This window comes from Typopeltis vanoorti, chromosome 15 (assembly GCF_054136105.1).
Source record: "Typopeltis vanoorti isolate ZY-2024b chromosome 15, IOZ_Tvanoo_1.0, whole genome shotgun sequence".
In the NCBI taxonomy this organism is placed as follows: domain Eukaryota; kingdom Metazoa; phylum Arthropoda; class Arachnida; order Uropygi; family Thelyphonidae; genus Typopeltis; species Typopeltis vanoorti.
In genome coordinates, this window is record NC_143563.1 from 61,384,913 (window position 1) to 61,401,843 (window position 16,931).

A 16,931-nucleotide genomic window follows, 5' to 3' on the forward strand; every position below is an offset into this window, starting at 1 on the left:
AGTATTAAACCTAATATCAAAATTGGAGATGTTAATCTCAGCTTTTACTTTATGCAGATGATGTTATACTTTTAAATAAATCCAGTACAAGTCTGCAAGATTCCCTGACTAAATTGAATAAATATTGTAATAAATTTGCCATGAAAATCAACAATAACAAGAAAAATACAATGAAAATAGGCAGAACCATTGAAAATATCAACTGCATCGGGAATGGAAAACCTATAGAACAAGTAAAACATTTCAGCTACTTAGGCACAATTTTTAGTGAAGACATTAAATTAAATATGGAAATAGACAACAGAATCAACAAAGCCAGCATGGCAGGAAGTCAAGTGAATAAATTCATATGGGATAAGAGAGAAATTAGTCAAAAGACTAAATTAGCTGTATACAAAACAGTGTTCAAACCAATTTTAACTTATGGATCTGTCCACACCCGTAATCTTTCTCAGGACTCTCATATCTGTGGTCTGTAGTCTTTGTTCAAGTGTTTTATTGTTTTATTTCTAACCTTAGCTCTCAGATCCATAGCTAAGGCAGTGTTCTTTTCCATTATGGCAGGAAAAAGACCTGGAGGAAGACCAAGATGTTGGTGGACTGATACTGTTTTTACTGTATCAATTCATCTATTTCTGTCTTCTAAGGCACTTTTTAGCACCTTAGAAGACAGAAATATAAGTCGGATAATACTGGAATTTTGACAGATAACAGGCTAATCTGGTTAGGAAGTTTGTAAACGTAACATTTTCATGTAGTACTATCATAAGATCCTGTACACTCCCCTGAGGATATATGTCAGGAATTTGATGAAATTAGTCAAAACACTGAACTAGCTGTGTTAGTTGTGTTGGGTAATTTTGGTTTTTAAAAATCTGTGTTAATTTCTTTATTTCTGTGTTGAGATAATTACGTGTAGTCAAAAACTTGTAGGCATTTATAAATTGTGCTAGGATGACTGATTTTTTAATAGAATAAGGATGGTATGAGTTAAAGTGGAATTAGTTTCTGATATGTGTGAGTTTGTGGAATATTTTTGTGACTATTTTGTTGTTTGTTCTAAGTAATGTCAGGTTTAGGAAATTTATGGATTTTTCATGTTCTGTTTCTATAGTGAATTTTAGTCTGTGGCTGAAATAATATTTACTTAGAGGAGTAACATGGAATTTTTCCAGAAATAATACCTAGAAAATGTGGTTTTTGTAGACATTGTTCAACTTTGAACAATTTGGTCCTTTTAGAAATTTGTATAAGAGACACATTCCTGAAACAAGAACATTTGGTTTCAGTGTTCTTGACATGGAAAAAAAGCTTATGACACAGCCTGGAGGTATGGCATATTAAAAGACTTCTATAACATAGGTCTCACAGGACACCTTCCTATATTTATTAAAAACTTTCTGTACAGGTAAGCTTTCTAAGTCAGAGTGGGAAGTATGGTGTTTTGACCACATCATCAAGAACAGGATATTCCCCAAGGATCTGTCTCAAGTGTGACACTTTTTGCTACAAAGTTAACTCAATTGCTGAACAGCTTCCTCCCACTGTAGGAAGTATATGTTGTGCTGTATATGTTGATGACTTTTCAATTTACTATCTCTCTCTTGTAATATGAGGGTAATTTAAAGACAACTTCAGCAAGCAATTGACTATGTGTATAACTGTCGAAACTCACTCTTTATCCAGATCCTGAATTAAGATTAGGACAGAATGTTATTCCAGTAGCAGCAGTAGCTAAATTCTCAGGGCTCATCTTTGTCAGAAAATTTACATTCTTTGTACACATTCATCAACTAAGAGAAAAGTGCATGAGAGCATTGAATTTCCTTCACACTGTATATTCTTTTGAATGGGGTGCAAATCAATCATCATTGCTTTGTAGTGCATTATACATTCAATGCTGGATTATGGATTTCAAGGCTATGGTTCTACAAGGCAGAATAACCTGTGATGATTGGAGCCCATCCATCATCAGGGTGTATACAGATAGCTACTGGTGCTTTTCGCACATCATCCACTCAAAGTTTTTACGTTGAAGCAAATGAACCGGCTCTATCACTTTGACAAAAACAGTTGTCTCTTAATTATGCCCTTAAAATAAAGTCTCTTCCAGAGCATCTTATGCGGACAGATCTCTTTTCTCTTCATTGGTAATCTCAAGATGACACATCCTTTTGGTATGCATGTTAAAGAGATTATGGAAGCTATTGGCATGAATGTTGATAGCATTACCTGCACCAAACATAACAGCATTCTTCCATGTCAGGTTTGCACTTTATCCTGCAACTTCTCACTTTGTCAACTACAGAAGTCTTATATTTCATCATCTGTCTACTTGTTTAATGCACAGAACAATCAACTCAGATTTCTTTTCCATATATACGGATGGTTGAAGATCAAAGAATCTGTGTTGGCTGTGCTGCTGTGTTTCCTGACGTTACTATCTCCAACCAGATTCCACTTGATTGCAGTAATTATACAGCAGAGTTGCATGCCATTCAGCTTGCACTTATGCATATAAAAGAAACCTGCTACCAAAAGTGTGTAAATTTATACAGACCTATTGAGTGCTTTATAGGCTATTTTCTCTCCTGTGCACAATCCACATACAGTGCTGTGTCAGGTGTTACACCTGCTGTATAAAATGAAGACCTTTAATTTTGAATTTTGGTTGTGCTGGATTCCCAGCCACACTGGAATTAAGGGAAACGAGAGACTGCAAGTGCAGCTGCTAGATCAGCTCATACTTTTTTGAGCACTGTTTGACAGTATCATATACAGGTTACAGACAGTTTATAAGATCAAAACTAATTGTCCAATGACAGTCATCATGGCAGGATGCACTGACAAACAAATTACATGATGTTAACCTGGAATTGTGAATTGGCAGTCTAGTCAACAGAAACAGAAGAAAGGAAGTTGTTCTCATTTGGCTCCCCATTAGTCACAGTCATCTTACACTGAGGACTGACAACCCACCTATGAGAGCTGCATACTATGCTGAAAATGAAGACTTGGTGTGGCTACTTCAGGAAGAATACCAAAATGTACTACTGCAACTGTGTCTTTTAAAGGTGTATGGTATCAGCAAAGTTATATGGACTTACTGAGCTTTGGTCTCTCTTGGACTGATTTCAAGACACTCTCTTTGTGTGCCTCACAGGGTACACTGGGTGAGAACTTACCATAGAATGACTTTTCAAATTTCCAGGTCTGGAGTTAGATAGCATAGGCCATTGTTGGGGGGCTTAGGCCTCTTCTAGTCCTACATGCGTGACCATAGTATGTAGCACCATTTTGAGTGCAAAGTTTAGAAAAATAAAATGAAATCTCCAATAAGTAGGGCTGTTCAAAATGCTACAGTTATGTGATGGGGGATAAGATATTATACAAAGCCATATACTGTATAGAGCCATATTTAAGCTGTAAGTCAGCAGTTTGAATTGATGAGGGTATTGGAAGATGGCCGAAATCAAATCAGGTATAAAAAAGGGTGAATGCTGTCTCCACCGTTATCAGTCATCTATATGGATTACATTATGTAGGAAAGTGGCGTTAAACCAGATATAAAAGTCTGAGATATTCAATTCAGTTTTTTTTTACTTTATGCAAACAGTGTTATAGCTCTTAAATAGTAAAAATCTGTAGGATAATAAGTAAACTGAACTAACTACCGTAACAAATTTACAATGAAAATCAATAAAAAGACAGAAATTGTGAGAACTATGAGACAAAAACTAAATTAACTGATGTGATGCCTTTGAGGCTTTAAGTGTCAGCTCTGGCAAAATCCCAAGGGAGTGGAAGGATAGCAAAACAATTCTGTTGCATAAAGGAGGATTTAAGTCTATGGCAGCAAATTATAGACCAATCAGTGTCTCAGGAGTGGTGGCAAAAATACTGAAAAAAGTTTGGCCAGAAAGAGAATTGATGAATAAGAATATGATATTGTATGAGGCCATGGTTTTGTGGAGGGCCAGTCATAACTTAGTAATTTACTAACTTTTTATAAAAGAGTGACAGCTAAGTTGAATAAAGGGAAAGGCTACATGATCATACTGCTGGATTTTGTAAACGCATTTGAGAGGATACCACATGGAACTATATTGCCAAATTGGAACAAATGGGAATGGATATGAAACTGGTGATATGGATACAAGGATGTCATTTTATTATCATTATCATTATTTGACACCTCCAGGGAGTCCAAAGACTCATCGAGGGAGGGCACCTACTCTACAACTCTCTGTCTCCACCACTCAATCCACCAACTGACTGCAACTACACTAACGACATTTACCACTGACCACCACCACTTCCACAGACAATCACAAACATCCATGCCCATGGCGGGATTCGAACCCCGCAGCCCTTTGGCAGGAGAGCAGATACGCTAACCATTTGGCCAACCAGGAAGGCATGTCTGCTACGAAAAAGTAATATATGGAGTAGCAGAGTCTAGGAGAAAGCAGGTGACTAGTGGTATGCTGCAAGTCTCTGCTAGGACCACTGCTGTTTAATTTGTATGTAAATAATATAAGAAATAATCTGAAGGGAGATATTCAGTTGTTTGCTGATGATGCAAAGTTGGGTAAGGTAATAGATAGTTAATCAAAGTGATATAGAGAGCTTGCAGGATTTAAATAGGCTGACAATATAGCAAAACCAAATGGATGTCAGTTTAATGCCAGGGATTTTGGGGGTAGTGGTAGTAGATAGAGTCAGAGTTTAGAGGGCTTATTGTTAAGGTAGCCATGGTAGCTCAGAGGATTATTTGGTTATTGAAGAACATAATAACAAGCAGAGAAAGGAGTTATCATTCCTCTTTATAAAACCTTGATATCACCACATCTGGACTACTGTACTCAGGTCTGGTCATTTGGGTTTCTTGAGTATGACGAAGTGGAGAGGATCCAGAGGTGAGTGACCAAGATTGTGAGTTGCTTGCGGAATGCTTCCTATGAAGATAGATTGAGGGTGTGTAAGTTGAAAAAGTTGGTTGACAGGCAAAAAATATAGAATATAATAAAAACATTTAAATTACTTAAAGAATTTTATATGATTAATATAGAGGAAATATTTCAGCACTTATCTAGAGGTGATAGAACAATGTGGCATCCCTGAAAATTGGGTAAGAGTGTGGTTAGCAAGGGTGTGATGACTAGATTTTTCACTTGGAGAGTGGTGAATAAATGAAGTGGGTTGCCAGAGTCAGTTGTGAGTACTGAATCTATTGACAGACAAAGTCTGTCAATAGATTCAAAGAGGGATCTGATAGATATTGTGTGGATAGTTTGAGTCTCCCATGATGAGTCTTCAAACTTCATGGTGGTGTCTGTGCATAATTTTAAAAGGTGCAATCTACACCTCAAAATAGTGAAAAGGTCCTAATAAAAATGGGTCGAATAACTTTGCATTTCAAGATACAGCCTGTTGTAATGGCAGCACCACTTTCAGCAACCTACAATATGGAATAAGGAAAAATCAAGAAATAGGCATAAATCACTTTGTAACTGGATCATGGTGAAAAACTATAGGATGAACATGCTGACAATAAGTGTTCACCGTGACCTCCAATGGCAGTCATGCAGCCATTGATATTTCTCACTGTTGACAGTTTTACAGGATCTAAATTTACTGGCTAGTATCTGGATATCTGATGACAATGCATGTATGCATGCTTAACACATTCTTACAGTTCATAAACATTTCCCATTGGGATAGAGTAAACTAATGATTTCAGATTGACCAACAAATATAATTTCACGGTATTTAAAATTATTTGAGCAAGCAGGCCCTAAATTGGTCTACTTCAATCTGTCTATCTTTCAGGAAACTTTTGATCAACCTTGGGTCTCACAGCTGAAATGTGGCAGGGGGCAGTTATGCATGAGCCACATTTCTCATCCACATCAAGGAAACATTATCAAGAGCGCATCATGGAAAATATTTTCTATTAGGCTTTGCAAGAAGTAATGGTACAAAGGTCCTGTAAGCCTGTTTGGTAAAACATATGGGCGTATTAATTTATCTCCGAAGATAGCTGTCCATACGTTGTTGAAGAATTGCCGCTAATGTCTTGACTGAATAACTATATCTGGATTTTGATTGGTCTACATGTTATTAGCATAACTGAAAATAGCATCTCAAATGAACATACTCTCATCTGAAAGTACATAAGCAAAATCGTTGGTCCAGTACATTATAGAAGCCACTAACAAAATACCAATCAGTGATAATGATCTTTTTGCGAAAGTGCTTGAACTCCACTGGAAATGGTATGGGTAAAGCAGAGGTTTTGTGTGACCCTTCCATACAACTTTTTGACAGACATCCTCTAATCCACTGCAATCCTCTATTTGCTAGTGTGTGGACATCTATGCCATTAGATGCAGTATATTTTCCACAGTTTCCTGTACTCTCAGTGTTCTTAGTCTCCTCCTCCTTCAAGCAAAATGTGAACAGACTCCTCCTTTCTTCTATTCCTCTTTCCCACGGCACTGCTGTGCTATAGGTCTGTGGCCTTTCATGTATGACAGGATATTTAAAAAAAAAAAAAAAAGTGCAGAAATTGCACCATGTTCACCAGTGGGTAAGGTAATAGATAGTTAATCAAAGTGATCTAGAGAGCTTGCAGGATTTAAATAGGCTGACAGTATAGCAAAACCTAATGGATGTCAGTTTAATGCCAGGGATTTTGGGGGAAGCAGTAGTAGATAGAGTCAGAGTTTAGAGGGCATATTGTTAAGGTAGCCATGGTAGCTCAGAGAATTACTTGGTTATTGAAGAACATAATAACAAGCAGAGAAAGGAGTTATCATTCCTCTTTATAAAACCTTGATATCACCACATCTGGACTACTGTATTCAGGTCTGGTCATCTGGGTTTCTTGAGTATGTGGAAGTGGTGGAGAGGATCCAGAGGTGAGTTACCAAGATTGTGAGTTGCTTGCAGAATGCTTCCTATGAAGATAGATTGAGGGTGTAGTAAAAGTGCACCTCAGCCAGTCTGGTAAACAGCAAAATCGCTTTTCATTGCAAAACATCACTGCTTGACTTAGAAACATTGAAACACATAACTGCCACTTGCTGAAGGTGAACCTATTAGTCTGAATGCAAATTCATACACATCTCACATGTGATTCATCAAGTTGCATCTAGCATGCAAAGCAGATTCATGTTTATTGGAACCTTTTCATACAGAATATGCCTTTAATGACAGTTGACTTGGAATCACCCCTGTCATGAACTTTAATAAAAATGAAATAATAAATAAAAATATTTATTTATTTTTCTTACTAAATTGTCACCTTTCATCTGAAACTTTATTAAAAAAAAAAAATAAATAAATAAATAGAACTAATTATATGTTAGTGACTTGTTTTTGCAGCATTGCTGATGCTATGTCTTCGAAAAATCTTATTAAAGGAATAAATATTAAGAAGGTTATTTTATTATGTAGAATTAATGATTTGTTAACATTTACAATCATCAATGATCTGTTTTCATTGATCAGTAATATATTACCAAATCATTAATTTTTTGCCTATAAAGAATCTAATTTGAGTTTGTTAATTTTTAGATTCATCAATAACACTTGCCCAGCTTTTAAGTTACTTGAATCCACATCTGGAGAAATTAGATTTATTGTCTGTTATTCATAAAGAAGGTATAACTGATGTTCCCAAAGAATGCTCCTCATGGGAACGTGCAGTTAGATTATTAGCTGCACTTTATAGGCATTTTACTCAGCATAGCACCTGGACATCTAGTAACATCACAGTGAGTAGTTGAAGTAGTTGTATAATAATAGCATTTAATTTTCTTTCTAAGAACAATTTAATAATTGTTCTTATTGAAGTGTAAGTTGCTTTTTTTTTAGTTGCATTGCTAAACAAATATAAACTTTTTGGTTTTAAAAAAAACTTTAAAATATTTTACTAATTTTATGAAATGAAGGAATAATTATTAATTGTGTGCTCAGTATTCAAAAAGAAATTATTTTGAAAGAATAAAATTTCAGTTTCTCTAACAACTGATGCAAAACTATAAGTGTAAATAAAAAATAGTAACTAAAAATTCTGGTAAGATTCATTCTGTAGAAGGCAAGTTTGAAAAAATAAATGTCATTTTTTTTATGTAAAAAACTAACAAAAGTTAATAAATACATAGTGCTACAAAAAAAGTTTTTTTTTTGTAACGCTAGCATGCTTCATTTTCTGTTTTAACTTGGGAAACTGAAAAAAAAAAAATCTGTTGGAGCCAAATCAAGAGAGTAAAGATGGTTGAGCAGTTCATTCTACTTGTGAACCAGAAACTTCTGTAAGTTGATTACTTGCAAGCAGGTGTAAGTAATCAGCTGCCAACTATGTCATTTCAAACAAACAAATGTTTCAGTATGTTTGAGTAGTAATTGCTGATTACAGTCCTTCCTTCTAGTACGAATTCCTTATGGATTATCCCTTTTGATTATAGAATGTAATCGGCATGGTTTGATATGTATTTGTTGAAATAGCATTTCAACCATTTTGGCCATGGTGAGTTTAGTGAGTGTCAGTAGCAATGCTGTTTAGCAAACCAAGCTGTTCACTATATCAGCTGTTTAAATAAAATCTTTACATGTATCCAGTTTTCTGAGTTTTTCCTCATCACACAAACTGTGTAAAACAAACTTCACAGAAATTTTTCTTTTTCTCCTAAAGTCCGTTAGTCCTGGACAGGACTGATTCCTTGTTCATATTTAATCTCTTGCTGGCAATCTAAAATGTCAATCAGTATAGTACGCTCACAGATATGAGACCCTTCTACACTTCTGCACATGTCAAAAGAAGGAGAATCCATTCCGATAATAGGGTAATCAATCCGTATTGTGGGATGAGTGTTTATTATTACACGTCAGAAAATTAACTTATCTTTTATGATCATTGTAGTTTTTAAAGTGGTAACTATTTTGCTTATATAACAGTTGGAAAATTTTATGTATAAAGCATGTGATTTCACTTGTTAGTGACTAATTCGTATGTCCTTCATTTCTTTCTCCCCTTCAACATGAATTGACTCTTCTTGGTAATCCGCCAACGACAGCTCTCACTTATGTGGTCAGACTATAATTGCATGCTAGTAAACTGCATACTTGTCTACCAATGCGAGACTGTGGGCCACTCTGTCTATCCCACTGAAATTTTTATGCTTGGGATAGATCCTCATCTCCGTAAGCTGTTCAGTTTTTTTTGTGCTACAATGGAACTTTTCCCCAGATTTATTCAAAACTTGTTATTAATCTGCTGTCAGTTCTGTGGTTGATTTCTCACAGTGATATGTTGGACATGACACACAAAGAATGTCTACACAAGAAAACATAAATAAGAGTTCGTAAGGCAGAAAACTGGAATAAGATGTTAACAGTTACTTTAATATAAAAAACACATTTCATTCTAATTACATAGGATTTCTTTAGGTATAAAAGCGAAATCCTATGTAATTAGGATGAAACGTGTTTTTTAATTAAAGTAACTATTAACTTATTTATCGATCCATGAACTAGCAAAGTCTACATGCTTATGCGTGCATGCAAACACATTTCAGGAACACCTTGAACAGAATTAAAAAAAAAAAAAAAAAAAAAAAGCCAACTTCAAATTACGTGCAATAATTTGTAAGACGTATCATGTGTTTCTATTTAATTTTACCATATCCTTATTTATTTATTTTACTCCAACATGTTGCATGCTATTTCTCCTCGGATGCCTGCTAACCGATTACCACTCTTCTGGCATGAAAAATATTTTCATTTCACTCACTGATCTATCGAAATACACTGCAACTGAATTTTGGAGAGGAATTCCTCTTCCGATCTATACATCTCATATAATGGAGGATTTTCTCCTCATTTAAAATATCTGTAGAATATCTAGAAGACTCGCTAATGGAGTCTTTGATTTCCTTAACTAATCTTTGTTTGATGCCATTAACAATAAATGACACAAATTCTTTACATTTCATGTCATTTTAATACTGTTTTACTACTGAGCATATGAAGTTTTTGATGTCAGTAAATGGTTTACTGAATTTAGCTTTATAATAGGCTGTATTAAAAAGGCATTTCAAGTGTTTGAATGTTTTAGAATCAATCTTTCTTTGAAAAAGTAAAGATGTTATGCCCAGGTGATTTCTAGCAAAGTCTGTGTCACAGCATTTTTGTGAAAATTGAATTCTCACAGTGATAATCTAAAGTTTAGATTATCACTGTGAGAAAATTAAACTAAAATTTAGTAATCTAAAGTTTCTGTCAGTAGTCCCAGGTTATTTTTTATACATTAGAATGTGACTTTGCCTTTGTAATCTGATTTCTCTTTATTATTATTATTATCACAACATATCTCTTGGAAGACTTTACAAACGTAATTAATACCGCTTTAGACAAAAACAAAATTGCCATGGTAGTCTTTATTGATCTAACTAAAGCATTCGATATACTCACACATCAAACCTTGTTAGAAAAGCTGAGGCATGTTGGAATAGATGGGCCTCTTCACAGGTGGTTTACAAACTACCTTCAAAATAGAAAGCATATGACACGTATCGGATCAGACCGAAGCAGAGAGCTACCTGTAACCTGTGGAGTACCACAGGGAGCTGTACTCTCCCCAACTCTATTCAACATTTACACGCACAATAATAATCAGCTGCCACTCAAAGGTAAGATATTCCAATATGCAGATGATACAGCAATAATATCCATCCACAATAACGCAAGCATAGCCCAAACAAATATGCAACATGACATAAATCTGATCATGGACTGGCTCACGAAAAACTCCATACACCTAAACTCAGAAAAGACAAAATTGATGATATTCAGAAATCCACTGACGCGACCAGTTGATAACAAATATATAACCATCCAACATACACTTTCCAACATAAAAAACACACAGAAGAGCAAACCACTACAGTCACTCAGGTTGAAACAATACAATACCTTGGAATTTACTTCGATGCAGATATGAACTGGGATAGCCACATAAACCATCTACACAACAAACTCCGAACAATAAGTGGCAAACTCTACAGGTTAAAAGACATAGTTCCCATACGCCTAAAAACACTAATATACAAAGCACTATGCCAAAATATACTAGGATACGCTATAACAACGTATGCTTTCTGTGCACCCTACAGATTAAATAGATTAATGTCGCTACAGTACAAAATGATAAAACTGATCTTTTGGGAACAAAGAGAAAATAACGACTTTATATATACTGCAATGTCAGAATACAAAATACTGACAGCAAAACATTTATGTAAATAATTAAATTAAATAATTAAATGTAGTTGGCATCGAATAATTAAAACATTATTTCGATGCCAACTACAGGACAGTCAGAAATACATACCGTATAACAAGACCTCAGACAACTAATTATATCACATATAAATACAATAATCACTACGGAAAGGCCACGCGAAACTTCTACATCCCAGACATGATAAACAAATTACCTTTTTGAATACAGAAACCTTACAAACTACAATAGCCTAAGAAAAGAGCTCTAAGGACATACTATGAACAAGAAACACTCACCCAAAATACCATACAAACTTAATGAAACACAATATATTCGTTCAGGCTTCCAGTTCAGCGACGCATCAATACATTCCAAGTTATTGTGTGTGTGTGTGTGTGTGTGTGCGTGCGAATTTCTCAATCCTAGATTTCATAGCTTCCCAACACAGCAAAAAAAAAAAATAAATAAATAAATAATAACCAACTGTGTCATCCTCAGATAAGCTTACATATAAGCTTCGAGGATGAAAGCAGAGTTCTCATCCAAGATGTATCATATGTAACCAAATGCATGTAATGTACGTATCACATGTAAACCATTGTATGTAATGTAAGTATCATATGTAAACAAATGTAAGTAATGTATCATATGTAATCAAATGTATGTAATGTATGTAATAACTGTAACAAAAGTATGCAACATGGAGTGATTATATCCATTGATATTGTATATATAGAGTGTAAAAATTGCAAAGAAACATCTGTAATAATCATCATTATGAATATTATAATAATATACGTTGTAAACAGCTATTATTATTATTTAAAAAAACTTTATATACGAGAAAGTATTTGTTATGCATAATTGTGTTCCTATAATGTTTGTAATTTATCTGAGAAATAATAAAAATGTTAAAAAAAAAAAATTAGCAACTTTCTGGTCCATCTTACCTTTGTCTTCCATTTCACAAAACTGAAAAGTGTAGTTTGCATTTGTTATCCATAATGAAGGGTAAATTTTATCTATATTATGTATAAAAATAATTCAATAAGATAGACAAACAATGAAGTTTATAAAAACAACAAAAAATGGTCAACGCTACCAACATACCAGACTAACTTTTCGCAATCATGTCAATAACAGTCTGGTCTCTGATTCATCTTTGCAAGATAATCGTGTTTTTTTAAATAACACTATTAAAAAGCCTTTCTTTCTTTCTTCTTCTTCATGTAGCTTCCTCAGTGATAGGGTGCAGCACCATGTCCTTCCAGTTCTCTCTGTTGTGGCTTTCCTTTTTGTTTCCGCATAGGCATGTAATCCTGTCCATGATCTTATATCTTCAAGCCATGTCCTTCGTTTTTTGCCTCTTGATCCTTTTCCCATAATATTTCCTTCTAAAACTGTTAGTATCCTCTGTCCTGCTGAACCTCTCAATACATGTCCTGCCAATCTCATCTTTCTGTGGATCATTTCCTGTAATAAAGATCTCTGTGTTCTCATTCTCTGTAGGACATCTGTATTTGTCAAATGTGCTGTCTATGGGATTTTCAGAGCTCTCCTATAGCACCACATTTCAAAGGCCATTATCTGTTGCCTTACTCTCTTCTTGAATCTCTAGGTCTCACTTCCATATGTGAAAATTGGTCACACTAATGTTCTTATCATTCTTTTCTTTGTCTCGATACTCACAGAACTTCTGAGCAGATCTTTATTTTTCCAGAATGCATCTTTAGCTATGGCTGTTCTTATTTTTATTTCTTTATCTTGCTTTCCATCTGCAGTAAAGTAGGTGCCTAAATATTTGTATTCTGTTGTATGTTCAATTTTCATATTGTTTATGAATATTTCTGGCTCGCATCTGCTTTCTTTTGAGATTTTCATAAATTTAGTCTTTTTTTGCATTTATATCTAATCCAAATTCTTTACCTTCTTCAATTAGTAGCTGCAGTAATTTGATTAATTTGTTTTCTGCTATTAGAATGGTATCATCAACATATCTAAGATTGTTGTATTTTATACTATTGATACTAATTCCTATTTTATGGGGAGGATGTGAGGACACATCCTCAGATCTCCTCCACATCCTCCTGTCTTGGGCTGTCACCACATCCAAGTTCTTCATCCTCAAGTCTTCTACCAGCTCCCTCCATCTCTTCTTTGGCCGCCCATGCTTCCTCCTTCCTTGCACATCTATCTGCATGACCCTTCTTCCCACATATTTGTCCTCCCTCCTCATCACATGACCAGACCATCTCAACCTTGCCTCCTGTATCTTTGCTTCTAAGTTCGTAACTTTCACTGTTCCCCTCACATAGTCATTTCTCAGACGATCCTTTCTGGTCAAACCGCACATCCACCTAAGCATTCTCATCTCTACTACTTCCATCCTGCTGATGTTATTTTTCCTCAGGGCCACAGTTTCTATAGCATATGTCATAGCTGGCCTCACTACTGTCCTATAGATTTTGCTTTTCAGATTGATCGGCACCCTCTTATCGCATAACATTCCAGCCATCTCCCTCCAGTTCCTCCAACCCGCTTGTATCCTGCATCCCACTTCCTTCTCAGCTCCTCCATCTTCTTCCACTGGTGAACCTAAGTATCTAAAGTCTCTCACCTTCCTGATGACATTTCCTTCCAGCTCCAGATCTGTCTGCCGCCCACTGTGCAACACATATACTCTGTCTTACTTCTGCTCATTCTCATACCTCTCTCTCTCTCTTCCAGTACTTTTCTCCATCTTTCCAGTTTAGTCCCCATTTCTTCTCTTGAATCTGCACACAGCAAGATGTCATCTGCATACAACATTGTCCAAGGTGCATCTTCTCTCACCACCTCCGTCACCATCTCCATCACAATGTTAAACAGAAACGGACTTAATGCTGACCCTTGATGCAAGCCAACTGTTACTTAAAAACTTCTATCTGTCCCAGACAGGTCCGAACACTTGTCTTCACATTTCTGTACATCTCCCGCAGCAACCTGACATATTTCTCTGGAACCTTCTCCCTCAGACACCTCCAGACTTCTTGCCTTGGCACTCTATCGTATGCTTTCTCCAGATCAATAAATGCCAGATGTATCACCCGTTGTTTCTCTCAAAACTTTTCCATCATCTGCTGTAACTCAACGATAGCATCTGTTGTTGATCTACCAGGCATGAAGCCAAATCGTTCCTTTGCAATCTCCACCTCTTTCCTCAATCTTCCATCAAGAACCCTTTCTAGGATTTTCATTGTGTGGGACATCAACTTTATTCCTCTGTAATTTTTACAGTCTTGTGCATCCTTTACCCTTGTAGATGGGGACAAGAATACTCTCCCTCCATTCCTCGGGTATATTTTCCTGTTGGCAAACTTTCATGAACAGGTCCCACAGCAGGGCAATTCCCTCTTCCCCAGTGCCTTCCGTGCCTCCATTGGAATCCTGTCGGGGCCCACCGATTTTCCATTCCTCATCCTCTTCATGGCCTCCGTCACTTCCACTCTACTGATGTTCAGCACCATCCCCTGAGAAGGCTGCCCATCTTCTCTATGAGTCCTTCATTTTCCTCATTCAAAAGTCCCTCAAAGTATATTCTCCATCTGTTTCTTATGTCCACATCCCTCCATAATACTCTTCCTTCAGTGTCTTTGATCTGCCTCACATGTAAGATGTCCTTTGCTGCTTTATTTCTACATTTCGCTAGTTGGTAAATTTTCTCTGTCCTTCCTTTGTTTCTAATTGATCATACAGATCTTGATATGACATGGCCTTCGCCTGTGTCACAACTCTCTTGGCTTCTTGCTTTCTCTCTCTGTCCTCTTCCACTCTCTTCTTTTAAGTGAAACCACTTAATTGTCTTCATCCCATGACTTCCAGAAGTTCTTATCTTCGATCTTATTTTAAAGTCTGCGCACAGCAGTTGGTGTTGCTGTACCACTTGATCTGTTGGAATTACTTTACAATTTGTCACAACCTTAAGATGTTTTCTTCTAGTCAAAATGTAGTCAATTTGTGAACTGTTTTTACCTGTCCTAAATGTTATCAAATGTTCTTCGCTCTTGTAGAAAAACGAGTTCACAATTGCCAGATCAAACTGCACTGCAAAGTCCACAACCCTCTCTCCTTCCTGATTCATCATTCCCACTCCGTTGCCACCATGCACCCTTTCACAGTCTCTATTCTGTCTTCCTATGTGTCCGTTCAAGTCTCCTCTGACAATCACCATCTCGTTTTCTTCCAGTTCCCTCATTTCTTCATCTAACACGTTCCAGAACTCATCTTTCTCCTCTACTGTACAGCCAACTTGCAGAGCATATACACATAATACGACCACCCGCTCTTCTTCAAGACTCAATTTCATTTGCATGATCCTGTCGTTCCTTCTACACACTTCCAGTACTTCGCCCTTCATTCTGCCGCACACCACAATTCCTACACCATTTCTTCCCTCGTTATTCGCTCCAGAGTAGAACAATTTATATCCATCTCCCAGTTCCTTTGTCTTTCCCCCCTTCTACCTTGTCTCTTGCACACATAAAATGTCCAACTTCCTCTTCCTCGTCATGTTTGCCACCTCTCTTCCCCTTCCAGTCATGCTTCCAACATTCAATGTTCCCACTCACAACATCTTCTCCATTTGCTGGGCTCGCTTCTTTAACTGCACCCTACTACTTGATGCGGTAGCCCTCGTCCACTTCTCACAGCTGTTGAGCGATGTGGTTGCGCATCACTTAAGGGGTATGCCCTAGTGCTTATATCATTTTCTCTTTGACTCATATCATAGCTAGAGCTGGCAGTGAAGTTTTACGACCGGATGCCCTTCCTGACATCAACCCTCGCCATTTATCCGGGCTTGGGACCGGCACCTATTGAGGCTAGCTTGCCTCCTTCGATGGCTGCATAAGACGAAATGATTTAGCAAGATAGGAAAGATTCACCCCAGTCCTCGAATACTCAAATAGCATCAGGGAGAACGAGCAAGGAGAGGAGAAGAAGGGGAGGGACCAGTCTACAGAATAATATAACAGATGTATATTACTTGAAGTAAGGCATGGTCCAGCATCTGGTACCTTGGGTTTGCCATGCCCGTACTCACTGAAGTGAGCCCTTGAGACATCACTGTCTCACTATCGATATTAAATAGATTTGGTGAAAGGATACAACCTTGTCTAACTCCTCTTTTTATTTTCACCACAGAAGTCTCATCATTAAACAGCTGCATTTTCTGTTTGGTGTAAATCATTTTTAATCTTAAGTATATGATCTTCTATGTCTAACTTATCTAATATATTGAACATTTTATTATGTTTTACCCAGTCAAAAGCCTTCTGAAAGTCTATGAAGCATGATGTAAATGTTCCTATTTCTTTCAAGTGATCTTTCTATTACTATTTTTAGTTCCAGGATAGCATTAATGGTTCCCTTCTCTCTCTTCTGAAGCCTTTCTGTTATTCACTCAATTCACTGCTTAAGGCTCTTTCAATTTGTTTGTTAACAGTGGTTAAAATAATTTTAGATGCATGGGATATTAGACTCACAGTTCTGTAATCCTCGTAATTTTGTGCATTATTTTCTTTGGAATTGGTATGCAGATAGATGTTGTAAAAACTTAAGGTAATTATATTGTTTTATAGATGTTCCGAATAGATTCCACTAA

General features: G+C 36.4%; 1 protein-coding gene across 3 annotated transcripts in view; it reads left to right on the forward strand.

The window, feature by feature from the left end:
• Positions 1-16,931, forward strand: part of LOC150098799 (gamma-tubulin complex component 5-like) — a 304,536-nt gene that overhangs the window by 138,646 nt on the left and 148,959 nt on the right. For all 3 annotated transcript variants that reach the window (XM_090405102.1, XM_090405103.1, XM_090405104.1), the window contains exon 10: positions 7,582-7,781. In XM_090405102.1, the coding sequence (XP_090261228.1) occupies positions 7,582-7,781 (200 nt within the window). The remainder of the gene's footprint in view (positions 1-7,581; positions 7,782-16,931) is intronic.